The sequence below is a fragment of the Saccostrea cucullata genome, unplaced genomic scaffold (genome assembly GCF_032062105.1).
Source record: "Saccostrea cucullata isolate Sc308-1 unplaced genomic scaffold, CSIRO_AGI_Scuc_v1 ctg8116, whole genome shotgun sequence".
Taxonomy (NCBI): Eukaryota; Metazoa; Mollusca; class Bivalvia; order Ostreida; family Ostreidae; genus Saccostrea; species Saccostrea cuccullata.
The window spans coordinates 1-15,659 of record NW_026927080.1 but is presented as its reverse complement, the minus strand read 5'-3'; the positions used below and the strand labels follow the sequence as shown (position 1 = coordinate 15,659).

Here is a 15,659-nt window from a genome sequence, read left to right as displayed (position 1 = left end):
AAATTTTTATTGAAGTTTGAAATTATAATATGTAAAAATAAATATTAGATAAATAAATAAAAGTATTAATTTGAAATTAAAATAAAGAAATAACTTGTCATGAACTTTTACAATCTAGTAATTAAGTTATAATAACATTTTCTCTAGTACACTTTAAAACAAAATGTTTTTATAACCAAATATAACATTGAATGTTTAATACTTTAACCAGTCTACATTTGAATTAATTATTTTTGGATGATATGTTTTGAAAACTTTTTATGAATTAGTTTTTGATTAACAAAATTAACTTTCTAACAAAAATAAAGTATAAGATAAAATGTTTTTCTTACCATTACTTCCAGAGGATAAACAGTTCAGAGAGGTATCTTATGGACAAAAAGTAATTTTAACTGAATCCAATGTTTGAATTTTAAATCCTCATAGGACCATCCTCTGGGATAAATTTTCCTCCTACACACTAGCTCTTCAAATAGTGATCGAACCAAGGACTGATCCTATTTCTTTCTCCATCAAAACACAACATTAAAACAAAATAATCATTTCATGATATGTCATTGGAAAAAAAGTTAAACCAACATGTGGGAAAATCAAATTTATTTTTGTATTTAAAGCAGCTAGAGTACAGAGCCCAGATTTTATTATTTCAATTTTTCGTGTGCTTGGTTTGTTTGTAATAACTTCTAATAAATAATCATAAAGAGACAACAATAAAAAAGTAATAATTTTGAGATTTATTTCAATTTAATGGGGTATTTTACCTGGAGCTATGACATTTAAAACATGAACCGCAATTAGTTACCTTTGGTGGGAGCTCTGCATTGTGGGTCGACAACAAGTAACATCCATTCAGACAAGTCATGCATCCCTTTACGCTATGTGTCAATGTTGTAAAAGTTAACACATCAGATTCCTGTTTACTTGGGAGGTTTGGGGAGGGAGGGGTATATAGGGAGCAAGTCAAAGCCATTCCAAAATGGGGTATGGGGTCAGTGATTTAATTGCTTTAAAGACAGATGATACCAAGGAAAAAAAGTTTCCTGGATACATGTATATTTCTGACATAATTTACTTGGTTTGAAAAATAAAAAAAATTCTAAAATAGAACAATTTAGTATTCTTTGTTAATTAATAATAATTTGTAATGAGTAGATTATTTTTTTTTTACCCAATTTTTCATGCATTATAATTTATTAAATAATATAGAATTTTTCTCTTTTTAAAAAATCTTGACTTGGGTATATTTGATAACATATGCAGGGAAATCTTTTTTGACTTGAGTATATTTTGATAACATTTGGAGGGGGAAAAAAGTGCGTCGCCGGTAGGATTCGAACCTACGCGGGGAGACCCCAATGGATTTCTAGTCCATCGCCTTAACCACTCGGCCACGACGACTTGTACTGATTGCACATGGTAAACTTAAATAGTCTACTGCTAAAACATTTAACAGTTATTTTTAGCACCGGGAACACTCGGTTGTCTCCGGATCTACCGAGATTTTGAACATCGGGTTCGAAATCTCAACAGAAGGTAAATCATTTCGAATTTCCTCTGTAATTATTTCAATATGCTGTGTACCCATTTTTGCAAACTGTTGTGACAGAAAAAAAGTCCACAGTCCGTTTGATTAGAGAAATTAAATATAGATTCAAGGGATTCATCAACCAGCTGGCCAATGAGTTTTATGTCAAGTAGGAAAGATCTGTCAGTGTGATTAACATCACTAACAATGTTCAGAATACCAGGACATCATAGGATATGCAGGGACTGTCGAAAACTTTTGAACCAGTCATTTAGTAGAAATAGAAGCTCCGTGAGTTGGTCCTCTAACTCTGTGCGTGCGGCTTTCTTAGATTTTTTCTGTGGGCGACATGATCATCAGTTTGTTCCATCCTCCTCCATCATTGCCAAGAAAGGGGAGGGGTCCTACTTCATCAATGCGGGGATGAATCAGGTATAACCAAACATTGTCTAAACTCATAACTCTGTGACTACCCTACATTTGTTAAATGTCAGGCACCTCGGCCCAATGACACCTCACCTCATTGACATCTTTGCCCAATGTTGACATTTCGGCTATGGCAAAGTGAACATTTAATTATAATAACAGACCCAGTAGTGCTACAATACATTTAAATTATGATTGGCAGTCAAATTGTGTATCTTGGGCTCTTGGGCACATGGTTATTTCAAACATTTTTTTTTTTTTTATCAAATCAGAATTTTCCTGTTTTTTTTAGATTTACAACATTATTCTTGACTTGCTCTCTCAATGAATAGAATCTAGCTCACCTAGATACTAGCTATCTGTGCAATACATAGATATACTTTTGGGGCCCATCTTACAAGAGAACTTGTGACTAAGACTAACATCTTAGATGGTAGTAGAATTCTTGAACAACTTTTATTTTTCAGTTTTTAAATTCTATTTTAGAGTTTTGTACCATAAATAGTGAAAAGACTTAATAACAATGGAAAAGAAATGAGTATAAGTTCTACAAAATGGAAGTACCACACCATACAAGATGTGAATTTTATTTCAGTTCAAACCAATATTTCTGAATGACGTGGAGGAGGGTAGTCCCATGGCCTCATACAGGAGAGTGGCCAACAGTCAGAAGTGTGTCCGTGTGGGAGGCAAGCACAATGACCTTGAGGATGTTGGCCTTGACCTTACTCATCACACTTTTTTTGAAATGCTCGGTAGCTGGTCTTTTGGAGATTACTTCAAGGTAAACCAGTGTTAATTACCTGTGTTTAATAACATTTATTTTTGTTCATGTTATCAGTGAAAGAGTTTCCTTTGTTTCATCACTTTATTTTATTCTAGAGAGATGCCTGTGCCTTAGCCCTGGAACTGTTAAGGGATGTCTATAAAATTCCTCTGACTTCACTTTATTTCACATACTTCAAGGGGGATGACTCCATGCAGTTACAGGAGGATTTAGAAACAAGAGACATATGGCTAAGTTTAGGGTAAGATTAGAGACAGTTTGGTACACTGTACATATACATGTATTTGTAATTGTAGTTTTTTTTATATAGTACATTATGATTTATGAAATATTTCTATATGGAAATCTTAATTATATCCAAATTACATTGGAAATTGCAACAATAAAAAAATATTTTTCATATATGGTGTAAACATTGATGGAAAAGAATGATTCTGAAGATTGTACTCATAAAAATGTGTGTTTATGTGTTTTTAAAGTTGTTCTAGTGTATGGATTGTAAATTAACAAATTTGATTTCAGTAGTCTTGTAACCTATTTATACATCCTAGAGTTGATAAGAGCCATGTTTTGCCCTTTGGGATGAGGGACAATTTCTGGGACATGGGACAGACTGGTCCCTGTGGGCCCTGTACTGAGATCCACTTTGACCACCACCCAGGATACCGCCGTGTACCACATCTAGTCAACACTGGCTCGCCAGAGGTGGTGGAGATCTGGAATCTTGTTTTTATGCAGTTCAACAGGTAAAGAAAGACCAGGTGTGTGGGAAAAATTGAATTAAAATCACGTGTCTAGAGTAAAGACCAGGGCCCCATTTTACAAATGAACTTAATACAATTGAAATCAATATGTAATTTTGCAAATACCTTTTTTTCTATGTTAATTTGAAAATGGTTTTAATCTTTTTTTAGAAAGATTTTTATGCTTGGAATTTTTACCTGATTATTATTTTAACATCTTAAAAGAATTTAAAGTACTAGTAAGTTTATAGTTTTGGTTTTAGTCATTAGATCTTATATAAAATTTGTCCTATGAATTCATCAGAAGAAAAGAAAGAATTTATGTCCAGATGGTTTATTTTCTTATAACAGGGAGTTTTTTTTTTTTTTACTATCTTCACAAAGGAATAAAAAGGTAGCACTTTGCCACACTTTTGACACTTTGAAATTGTAACATAGTCAATGGAAAAACAATATTAGTATTTCAATGTTTTAAGTGGTGACTGATTTTTTTTCAGACAAGGAGACCAGACATTGGTTCCACTCCTAAAGAATCACGTAGATACTGGGATGGGGCTGGAGAGAATCACAGCGGTCCTGCAGGGCTCCACCTCTAACTATGACACCGATCTCTTCAGGCCAGTCTTTGATGCCATCCACAAAGTAATTATCATCAGTATCATTATGTCAAGTTTCAGGACACTGGCATAAAAGTACAAAATATGAGTCCAGTATAATAACTTACTCATGGATAAATGAGCCGTTCCAAGCAAAAACCCCCCTTATGAAATCTGACAAAATTTTACGTCACAATAGAAAAAGCGACGTCATTGTTTTGCAACAAAAACTGCGATCAAAATATATCGCGCACTGACTGCGTTCCAACTATATGCTTTGTTTTACGTCACAGAATTTTCTCCGTTGTGCTTTCTGCATAATTTCTTTCATGACTATTGTCTATTTCATAACATATCTTACTCTGATTGTTGTCAAACTACATGTGCATTAAACATTAAAATGACCTAAGAGTGTTCTGATTAAATACATAACACTTGTCAACACTTCGACAATTATTCTGTTCCATGTACAATATAAGTTTTCAGTTAAACTAAATAAAACATGGAACTGTTGTTTAAAATTCAGATTTACGACTCTTTCTTATTCAACAACGACAAAAAATAATTACATGCAATGATGATATTGAGTGTAAAAATATTTTTAAAACGGAAGGAAGAGTAGTTTGAAATATGTTTTTTTTTTTTTTTTAATCCGAAGTCTTGGCGAAAATTGTTTGGACTTAATCACATGTCAAGAAAACTGCACGGGAATTAACACCAATCAAAACTGAATGACAGAATTGTTAAACCACACCAATGCCAGATCTAAATTCGGGGTGACAATTAGTTCTTCAGTTCAGTTTTATTGAAGTCGAGAGACAAACATCTCATAGACATAACACATGTAATAATGAAATAAACATACATATTAACACGTGCAATAATGGAATAAACATACAACGTACATGTGCAAAGCATATAATTTTTCTGATAATCTATAAAATTGATAAAGATGCCGTTCTTGAGGCATTCGCTAATTGCAAAAATTTTCCTAAATTACATAATTCTTTTATATTCTGTGTACTGAGTAGCTGTACCAATTTGAAGACGCTTGGTCTTTGGGAGTAGTAGGATTTAATGTATTTTTGTCTTAATGTGTTGTAATGTGGACATTTTAACACAAAATGGAATTCATCTTCTATGTTACCTAATTGACAGAGACTACATGTTCTGTTATTTCTCAAAGTTTTATTATATCTTCCTTGCTAACAAAGCTACATTAATTGAAAAGACGTATATCCGACATTCTCCTTTTTTGTTTTGTGTTGAACAGACTGATAACTTGTTAATACCGTTGTAACACCCCCCCCCTTCCCAACACCACCACCAAAAAATTATAAGAATATAATGTAATAAAGCATATATAGAAATAAATACATGTACATACATGTATCTTTTTACAAATTTGTGGAAGTTCTGAAAAATACCGTATTTGACACGCATCCACACCTACATTATTCATCTAATTGCTAGTCAAGTTATTCTAACCCCCCCCCCCCCCCCCCCCTCTCCGGCATCACTGGATGCTGATGTTAACAGTGAAAATTTACTTTCAGAAAAAATGCGGAGAGGGGCCCCCATGCAGCCCCCCAGATTTGTTTTTTATGTGCATGATTGTAAGCACATTATTTGTTCACCTGATTGTAAATAGAGTGAAAAAAAAATACATTTCCAAAATATTTTAATCAGTTTGGATTTTCCCGATCTACGTTTCGTCTAACGTGGCAAGAAGTAAATGTTCGTAATTTCACCAGGTAGATCACATGCAGGTGAACATAACCTGATTATTTTTCCACATTGCTAGATCTTGGAAAATCAGAAAACTAAGAGTATTTATCATTTTTAACACTTTTGTCGAATAGTTTGAAAAACCATCTGGCATGTTTTTTAAACGCATGCTCATGGGAAAATATTTAAACGTTATCATTTTAGTGCAACTCTTTCACATTGTAGATGCAAATGTGGAAAAAATAAAATGAGAATTAATAGTGAAGTTTATTTTATCAATATATTGAAATCCTATCAGGAGACAATAGAATGATGGAAATGGTTGTATAAAAGATGCAATTTTAATTTGCTGTTCAAATTACGTTTGCAATGATACATGTAGAATTTCAGTTTAAAGTGCTAAATGAAAGATACAAACAAATCATTAATTGAATGATGTTGACAACACAAAATGTACATAATAATTATGTTTGTCTGAAAAGCTCCTAAATTTTTGCACGTCATTTAGATAGGCCTATGACTCATTCATTTCCATGGCTTTCCATGTTTTTGAGCGGTCACCCATCCAATGGTTAAACAGGCTCGCCGTTGCTTAACTTGACTGAAATAGAGAGGCTCTACCGCATCACTAGAAAAACTAGCTCAGTAGTGTGGCAGTGTAAGTTCCCTATATACTGTCCGCTACAGATGTCAAACACAAAAGTCGGATATATCTTGTATAAAAAAGGTTTCTAGATAACTTCGGAAATATCTTATATAAACAAAGGTTCTAGGTAACTTGTGAAACTTCAATGTTTAAATTTAAATATATTGATTGTTTGTATGTTGTTAAACGTCCATCTCGAGAATTTTAAACTCATAAATATGGAGACGTCACCACTTGCCGATGGAGAGCTGCAAATATTGTCTTATAACCGGCACTCAGGTCCTTTGAGCAGTGAGGGATCTTTTTCGTGCCAGCACTAACTGCGACACGGGACCGCGGTTTATACAGACTCATCCGAAGGACCGGTCTCCATGTAAATTTAACTAGAAGACTAACACAAAAGTAATCTACAACTCCTCCCCCCGCTTTCAGAACACGTGGACTCTTTGTAAGTTGGTACGGATGGTCAGATGTTCGAATATTTGATGTTAGTGAAGTGACAGAGAATGGCCAGCATTCCTCCCCCTTCTGCACACAATGGAACTTCTTTGTATGTGTGTAAAATGTTGGGTAGACTGGGATAGAATATATTTTACTAATATATATATGAGAAGCATTTTATTCGAAAGACAGTCCAATGTGCAGATTTCGCACGTAAAACATGTTCTCTTTTCTATACAATTTCTTTATGTGTTTTTTTTTGTATGAAGACGGTAATCAAATATTGTACATTTGTGTCGAGGACTTAAAAAGCTGCTCTGAATAGGCCCCTGACTTACACATTTTTCTTAGTCTCTAAAATATTTCTTTTAGCTTTTGACTAACTGGTACATTTTCAGAGGACCTTCATGATATGTTATAAGTGTTGACCTGTGAAACTTGCCTCATAACAACCTGTTGTTTTTAAAAAAAAAAAAAACAAACAAAAAAAAAAAAAACAAAACTGTGACATGTATGTTTTTAAAATCTCATACGGATCGTATAACTGACGTAAATATTGAGAAAGTATGTCTAACTTTCACTTTCATAGATCTATGCGTATAGCACAAGAGGATCGACTCTCATAATTTTGTTGTTAGATATATATGGGGCTGTATGTTTGGCAATCTTCTATATATTAATTACATGTACGTGATTGTACTGTAGAAAATATACAATTTTTTTTTAAAAGCTGAATCAAAAGCTTTGCTCATTTTCTCAGTTTTTCGGGCCATGTTTTTATTAGTTATTTCATAATCTGAAAAGTACACTTTAACTATTCATAAATTACAGATTTAACATGTATATATCTATAGTCTAAATTGCCGTCATACTAGTGCTTATATATTTATTCTTTCATTGCAGCCGCCCCCCCCCCCTTTCCTTCTGATATTTTTTAACAAATGAGGACATAATTAAGCAAAGAAAATGCATATGTAATTGAGCATTTAGAAAAAAAGGATAATTGGTAATCATCATTTACATTGATATATCATACATTACAAATTCCATATGTCGTGTTCATTAACAAAAGAGCAAGCCCCTGTCCCTTAATGCTGTCTCTTGGTCATTGTTTTGAAGGCAAAGGTTGGACAAGTAAAATCAATTATCAAAAATAAATTGATGGGAACTAAAATATTTTTTGTTGTTGCTGGTTTTGAAAGATTTGGGCTGAACTTAAGCGGTAAAATTGAAAGTGAATTTTACTTAATAAAAGACCTATCAATTATTTGTGATGTTTTCTCTAAGTCAGCAGCGAATTATAGGACTATTTGAACTCCATTGGCATATTTTTAATTAATATCAGAAAAGAACTGAGATTTTTCATAAAAAAGAAAAAAATGTTTACAACAAATTAAGCTTATATATATTAAGCAGAACGGCAATACAATGCGAAGTTATTGCGTATACGTAATTCATATTTTTATTACGTCGCTATAACGTCGACGTCGCTACAAAAGAAAATTTATAAAATATGACGTCGGCCGTATAAATGATGCACACTTTGAATACCTGTAAATCCGTAACGGAGCGAGATACACCTGTAATATTTACAGGTTATTTTCACCTAAGGTTCTACATCATTTTTCAAGAAAAAAGTCATTTTCGAAAATTTTTGACATAAGGGGGGTTTTTGCGAACGGCTCAAATTTTTCGCGAGTACTTTTTATAAGGGGGGTTTTTGCTTTTTTGGAGGCCTCTTCAACGTCAAATCGCGAGAATAATAATTCGCGAATGGGCAGTTCATCAAGGGAATTTACATTGTTTGTAGCACCATAAAAATAAAAACGAGTAATTTTATTTCGCGAGTGGTGCTTCTTGCGAAATCATGCGATAATTAATTCCACGCGTATATTTAGGAATTTACAGTACTTCATACAAACAAATACTCATTAGCTGTGGGTAAATCATAACAATTATTCAAGGTCAATTCACTGGGAAGTGTTTATGTTCAGTCTATAAGTTTAATGTGGAGAAGTTTATAATTCACACAAAAAGTTACTTTGACTAGAAGTGTGTTATTTTCTTGAACCAAGGTCATTTTAGCAAAATCAAGGTCACTTTTTGAAAAAATATATATACAATGGAAAACTTGGGAAAAAGTTGTAACAGTGTCTTTAGTTTGAACAAATTAAGTTCACAAATTTACTCATAATTTACATTTTAAGCTTTAAAATTTGTATGAGCTGTATGGTTCCTGAAGTTGAGAAAATTTCCTTTGTAGGACTGTGGTGTACCGTCATATGAAGGAAGGATTGGCTCCCAGGATCCCCTGGGAAAGGACACAGCCTACAGGATTGTAGTCGATCACATGCGTATGCTAACAGTGTGTCTGTCCGAAGGAATCCTGCCGGATAAAGCAGACCCTCATGGGTAAGGGGAAAATATGTCAGATAAAGCAGACCCCCATGGGTAAGGGGAAAATATGTCAGATAAAGCAGACCCCCATGGGTAAGGGGAAAATATGTCAGATAAAGCAGACCCCCATGGGTAAGGGGAAAATATGTCAGATAAAGCAGACCCCCATGGGTAAGGGGAAAATATGTCAGATAAAGCAGACCCCCATGGGTAAGGGGAAAATATGTCAGATAAAGCAGACCCCCATGGGTAAGGGGAAAATATGTCAGATAAAGCAGACCCCCATGGGTAAAGGGAAAATATGTCAGATAAAGCAGACCCCCATGGGTAAGGGGAAATTCTGTCAGATAAAGCAGAGCATCATGGGTAAGGGGAAATTCTGCCAGATAAAGCAAATCCACATGGGTAAGGGGAACTTCTTTCAGATAAAACATATCCAGATGGGTAAGGGGAAATATTGTCAGATAAAGCAGAGACTCATGGGTAAGGGGAAATACTGTCAGATGAAGCAGAGACTCATGGGTAAGGGGAACTTCTATCAGATAAAATATATCCAGATGGGTAAGAGGAAATTCTGCCAGATAAAGCAGACCCTCATGGGTAAGGGGAACTTCTATCGGATAAAACAGACCCTCATGGGTAAGGGGAAATCCTTCACATAAAACAGACCCTCATAGGTAAGGGGAAATTCTTCACATAAAACAGACCCTCATGGTTAAGGGGAAATTCTTTCAGATAAAGTAGACCAACAAGGGTAAGGGGAAATCCTTCACATAAAACAGACCCTCATGGTTAAGGGGAAATTCTTTCAGATAAAGCAGACCAACATGGGTAAGGGAAAATCCTTCACATAAAACAGACCCTCATGGTTAAGGGGAAATTCCTTCAGATAAAGCAGACCAACAAGGGTAAGGGGAAATCCTTCACATAAAACAGACCCTCATGGATAAGGGGAAATTCTTTCAGATAAAGCAGACCAACATGGGTAAGGGGAACTTCTATCAGAAAAAACAGACCCTTGTGGGTAGATGGAAATTCTCTCAGCTAAAGTAGACCCTCAAGGGTAAAAGATGAATGATAATGGAATGTCCTGCCAGATAATGTAGACCAAGAAAGGTTGGGGAAATACTGCTAGATACAGCAGACCCTCACAGGCAAGGGTGAATCCTGCCAGGTAAATTAGACACGCATGAGTAAGGGTGAGTCCTGCCAGATAAATAAGACACACATGAGTAAGGATAAATCCTGCCAGATAAATCAGACACACAAGGGCAAGGATGAATCCTGCCAGATAAATTAGACACACATGGGTAATGATGAATCCTGCCAGATAAATTAGACACACATGGGTAAGGATGAATCCTGCCAGATAAATTAGACACACAAGGGTAAGGATAAATCCTGCCAGATAAATTAGACACACATGAGTAAGGATGAATCCTGCCAGATAAATTAGACACACATGGGTAAGGATGAATCCTGCCAGATTACTGTAGACGTATTTTTTTCCACGGGGTCATAATTCCGCGGAATCTCAATTTCTATTTAATCCGCGGGTAGAAAATTACGCGGATTTCTTACACTATCACTATATGCCTTGCATTTACATTTAGTACGCTTGGACAAATTTCTGCGGAAAATTTATGACCGCGTACATAGCGTAAATTAATACCACACGGAAAAAAGTACTTCTACAGTAATTAGACACACATGAGTAGGAAAGAATCTCGCCAGATAAATTAGACACACATGAGTAAGGATTAATCCTGCCAGATAAATTAGACAAACATGAGTAAGGATAAATCCTGTCAGTTAAATTAGACAAACATGGCTAAGGATGAATCCTGCTAGATAAATTATCAGTAGACACATATAGGTAAGGATGAATCCTGCCAGATAAATTAGATACACATGAGTAAGGATAAATCCTGCCAGATGAATTAGGCATACATGGGTAAGGATTAATCCTGCTGGATTAAGTGAGATCAACATTGTGTGATTTGTTTTTTGGTAGAGACTACCATGTAGAGGTCTGTATTACATGATTTTTTCCCTGGTAGAAAAAAGCTGAGGACTGTACTGTATAGGCCTATTTTGTTTTCTTCTGGCAGACACAAACTAAGGTCTGTTCTGTATATTTTGTTTTCTGGCATAGATAATGGGTAAGGGGAAATTCTATCAGATAAAACAGACCCTCATGGGTAAGGGGAAATTCTAACAGATAAAATATATCCAGATGGGTAAGGGAAATGTCAGATAAAGCTGACCCTCATGGGTAAGGGGAACTTGTATCAGATGAAGCAGACCCTCATGGGTAAGGGGAACTTCTATCAGATAAAGCAGACCTTCATGGGTAAGGGGAAATCCTTCACATAAAACAGATCCTCATAGGTAAGGGGAAATTCTTCACATAAAACAGATCCTCATGAGTAAGGGGAAATCCTTCACATAAAACAGACCCTCATAGGTAAGGGGAAATCCTTCACATAAAACAGACCCTCATGGATAAAGGGAAATTCTTTCAGATAAAGCAGACCAACATGGGTAAGGGGAAATCCTTCACATAAAACAGACCCTCATGGGTAAAGGGAAATTCTTTCAGATAAAGCAGACCAACATGGGTAAGGGGAAATCCTTCACATAAAACAGACCCTCATGGGTAAAGGGAAATTCTTTCAGATAAAGCAGACCAACATGGGTAAGGGGAACTTCTATCAGAAAAAACAGACCCTTGTGGGTAGATGGAAATTCTCTCAGCTAAAGTAGACCCTCAAGGGTAAAAGATGAATGATAATGGAATGTCCTGCCAGATAATGTAGACCAAGAAAGGTTGGGGAAATACTGCTAGATACAGCAGACCCTCACAGGACCCTCACAGCAAGGGTGAATCCTGCCAGGTAAATTAGACACGCATGAGTAAGGGTGAGTCCTGCCAGATAAATAAGACACACATGAGTAAGGATAAATCCTGCCAGATAAATTAGACACACAAGGGCAAGGATGAATCCTGCCAGATAAATTAGACACACATGGGTAAGGATGAATCCTGCCAGATAAATTAGACACACAAGGGTAAGGATAAATCCTGCCAGATAAATTAGACACACATGAGTAAGGGTGAATCCTGCCAGATAAATTAGACACACATGAGTAAAGATAAATCCTGCCATATATATTAGACACACAAGGGTAAGGATGAATCCTGCTAGATAAATTATCAGTAGACACATATAGGTAAGGATGAATCCTGCCAAATTAATTAGACACACATGAGTAAGAAAGAATCTCGCCAGATAAATTAGACACACATGAGTAAGGATTAATCCTGCCAGATAAATTAGACACACATGAGTAAGGATAAATCCTGCCAGATAAATTAGACAAACATGGCTAAGGATGAATCCTGCCAGATAAATTATCTGTAGACACATATAGGTAAGGATGAATCCTGCCAGATAAATTAGATACACATGAGTAAGGATAAATCCTGCCAGATGAATTAGGCACACATGGGTAAGGGTGAATCCTGCTGGATTAAGTGAGATCAACATTGTGTGATTTGTTTTTTGGTAGAGACTACCATGTAGAGGTCTGTATTACATGATTTTTTCCCTGGTAGAAAAAAGCTGAGGACTGTACTGTATAGGCCTATTTTGTTTTCTTCTGGCAGACACAAACTAAGGTCTGTTCTGTATATTTTGTTTTCTGGCATAGATGATGTCAGGACTGTACTGTAAATTTTTTTTTTCTGTTAGACACAAAGTGAGGTCTGTTCTGTACCGATGTCTTCAGTCAGCCAAAGTTCTAGACATCAGGCCCGGCTACATCTCCAGCCTAGTGGACATCATAGTGGACAGCCTGGTCAGTATGTTATACCATTCTATACCATTCTAGCTGGTCAGTATGTTATACCATTCTGTACCATTCTATCTGCTCAGTATGTACCATATAGGTACCATTCTTGTTTGACTCTAATATGTACTTTAAATTGAACACATTTAAATTTAATTCAATATTTAAATAGTGTATGTACAGTATTGCACCAACACTGTACATACACTGTGAAGTAACTGTCCTTCAGTAAACATTCATAGAATGTTATTACTCTGCCAGAATAACTCTGGTACTCTAACAATTGAACATTATTGTTACTCTAATGTTTACATTGACTCTGTACACTGTAGGGGGCTGCCCACCCAGAGCTGAATGCCAGTTGTAAAAGGGTAAATAAAATGTCTGTCAATTCTCTATAAAAACAGTTCAGTACATACAGGTAAACATATTGATTTGATCTTTCTTCTGTCTGAGCAGGTAAAAGACGTGATCAATGAATCAGAGGGGCATTATTATAAAACACAGGAGCAGGGAGTCAGGGCCTTCAACAAATTCCTCAGGAAAAGGAAGACCTCCGGACATATCAATGGCAATTCAAATTGATTATTTTGTGGTTTTCATAAATATTCTGAATAACAGAGTGAAAAGCAGACCTTTTTACTCTAACAATTTCGCCGTATTTTGTACGGATTTTGAGTTTAAAATATGTCTCACGTTTTACTATCATGAAAATACGGAAATCGGAAATATGTTTGATTGGAATTTATCAGTTACTTTTCTTTATGATCTGTCTTTAATAGTTAAATGCTTCTTAATCACTAAACAAGAGAAAGAATTAAACATATAAATGATGTTGGGTTGCCAAAATGCTGTGGTATTATACAATGACAAAGACCATGATGTTAAACCATGTTTTTGTAATCAGAAAAGCAGTTGTTATCTTTTAATATATGTTAAATTGATGGGAAGTGAAATGCTATTGGCAAATGCAAACAATCTCACTGACAAATCTAATCAAAAATACTGAAAGACAACTATATGGGTAAACAGGTCTGGAAAAGATAATCATATTTTTTCAGGGAATCAACATGTCAATAATACATGTAGATATATAAAAAACCTTGAAGCTCATCATTTTTTTTTTAAATTTAGACTCAGAGTACCATGATTTGTTGTCTGGTCACTATGGAGCTCCCGTTCCCATGGAGATCCTGGAAGATCTGGCACAAAAACATCAGCTATCTCTACCAGTATCAAAACGAGGCTTGGAGGAACAGACAGACAAACAGGCAGTCCAGGAGGTCAGTTTACTGTAGATATTTCTGATAGGAATTTATAAGAGAATATCCTTTATAAATCTACAATATGTATACAATGCAATGCAATAATTTCTATGGCACATTATAATTATAAGACACTCTAATGTGCTTAATATTAAAATACACTTGAGCATGTATGTGTGTAAAAAATAAAGGATAACTAAAAGACCTTATACTATGAAATCACAAATTTTTGTGGGGGTTAATTTTCATTGTTTTTGAGGTATGACGAGACCCACGAATTCATGACCACCACGAAATATAAAATGGCACATACGTAAGCACTCATTATTTCTTGATCCACGAAATCAAATCCCCATGAACCAAGATATTTTCCTGAAACCACGAAAATTTGACCCCACGAAAATATATGATTTTACAGTATACTAAAACACCCTAAAATATTAAAAGTGTACTGTACATTGTGGGGATCAAAGTCACTACCGGTAATATAAAACTTCAACTACTGAAATGTTTTAAAATAAAAAGAACCTGAACGTTTGAAAAAGCTTTGAAAACAAAAATTCCTAAAAGACCTTATAACCAGTTCAGTGTTTTGTACATTCTAAGTAAAGCACTAAAAATACAATATTTATATTCTGTGTATAAATTGAAAGTTATTTTTTTTTAATTTATTCTTTCCTTTTTCTCTTGTAACATCTAAACAACTTCCAAACTGTGTGATATCTAAATTTCATGTTAGCCAAGGTGAGGATTTAAAACTTTCATTTAGCTTTGAGTTATCATTCTTAACCATTTGTTTTCCTAGGAGCAAATCCACATTGCTTGCAGCCTGAAAGAAAAGAATATACCAAGAACAGATGACCACTACAAATACTTGTACAAAGGGACCCAATCAACTTATGGTAAGCAGTGCTCTGTTTAATTACCGGTACTGGCATTCTGAAACAGGATTTTTTTTTTTCTTCAGATTTGGAATCTTCATGTTATTAAATATCCCCTAAAATTAATCAAAACCAAAATTGCGTTGTCACTTCTGAAGTGTTGGGGTCCAGAGATGTTAGCTCCGATATTAATCTGAAGAAACGGTTTTTGGTTTTGTAGATTTTCCAGATTTGTCGGACACCACGGTAGTGGGGATCCTGTGTCAGGGCAGTCTACAGAGGTCCGAGTGGGAACGAGCTGGTGATTCTGGATAAAACCTGCTACTACAGCGAGTCGGGGACAAGCGGGGGATACAGGAGTCCTTAGGAATG

The 15,659-nt window shown here is 35.2% G+C and overlaps 1 protein-coding gene and 1 non-coding gene across 2 annotated transcripts; one reads left to right on the top strand and one right to left on the bottom strand.

Annotated features, from left to right (window-relative positions):
* Positions 1-1,316: 1,316 nt before the first annotated feature.
* Trnas-aga (transfer RNA serine (anticodon AGA)) lies at positions 1,317-1,398 on the bottom strand. Its single transcript has one exon. It is a non-coding gene; the product is annotated as a tRNA-Ser (tRNA).
* Positions 1,399-1,732: 334 nt separating this feature from the next.
* LOC134273404 (alanine--tRNA ligase, mitochondrial-like) lies at positions 1,733-15,653 on the top strand (the record flags this gene model as incomplete). Its single annotated transcript, XM_062755601.1, is given in 14 exon segments — positions 1,733-1,957; positions 2,547-2,735; positions 2,834-2,979; positions 3,290-3,484; positions 3,979-4,123; positions 9,156-9,304; positions 13,045-13,150; positions 13,474-13,512; positions 13,601-13,712; positions 14,276-14,424; positions 15,212-15,308; positions 15,508-15,571; positions 15,573-15,623; positions 15,625-15,653. Coding segments are annotated over 14 exon segments (1,696 nt in total), but the record flags the coding sequence as incomplete, so codon positions are not given.
* Positions 15,654-15,659: the final 6 nt, after the last annotated feature.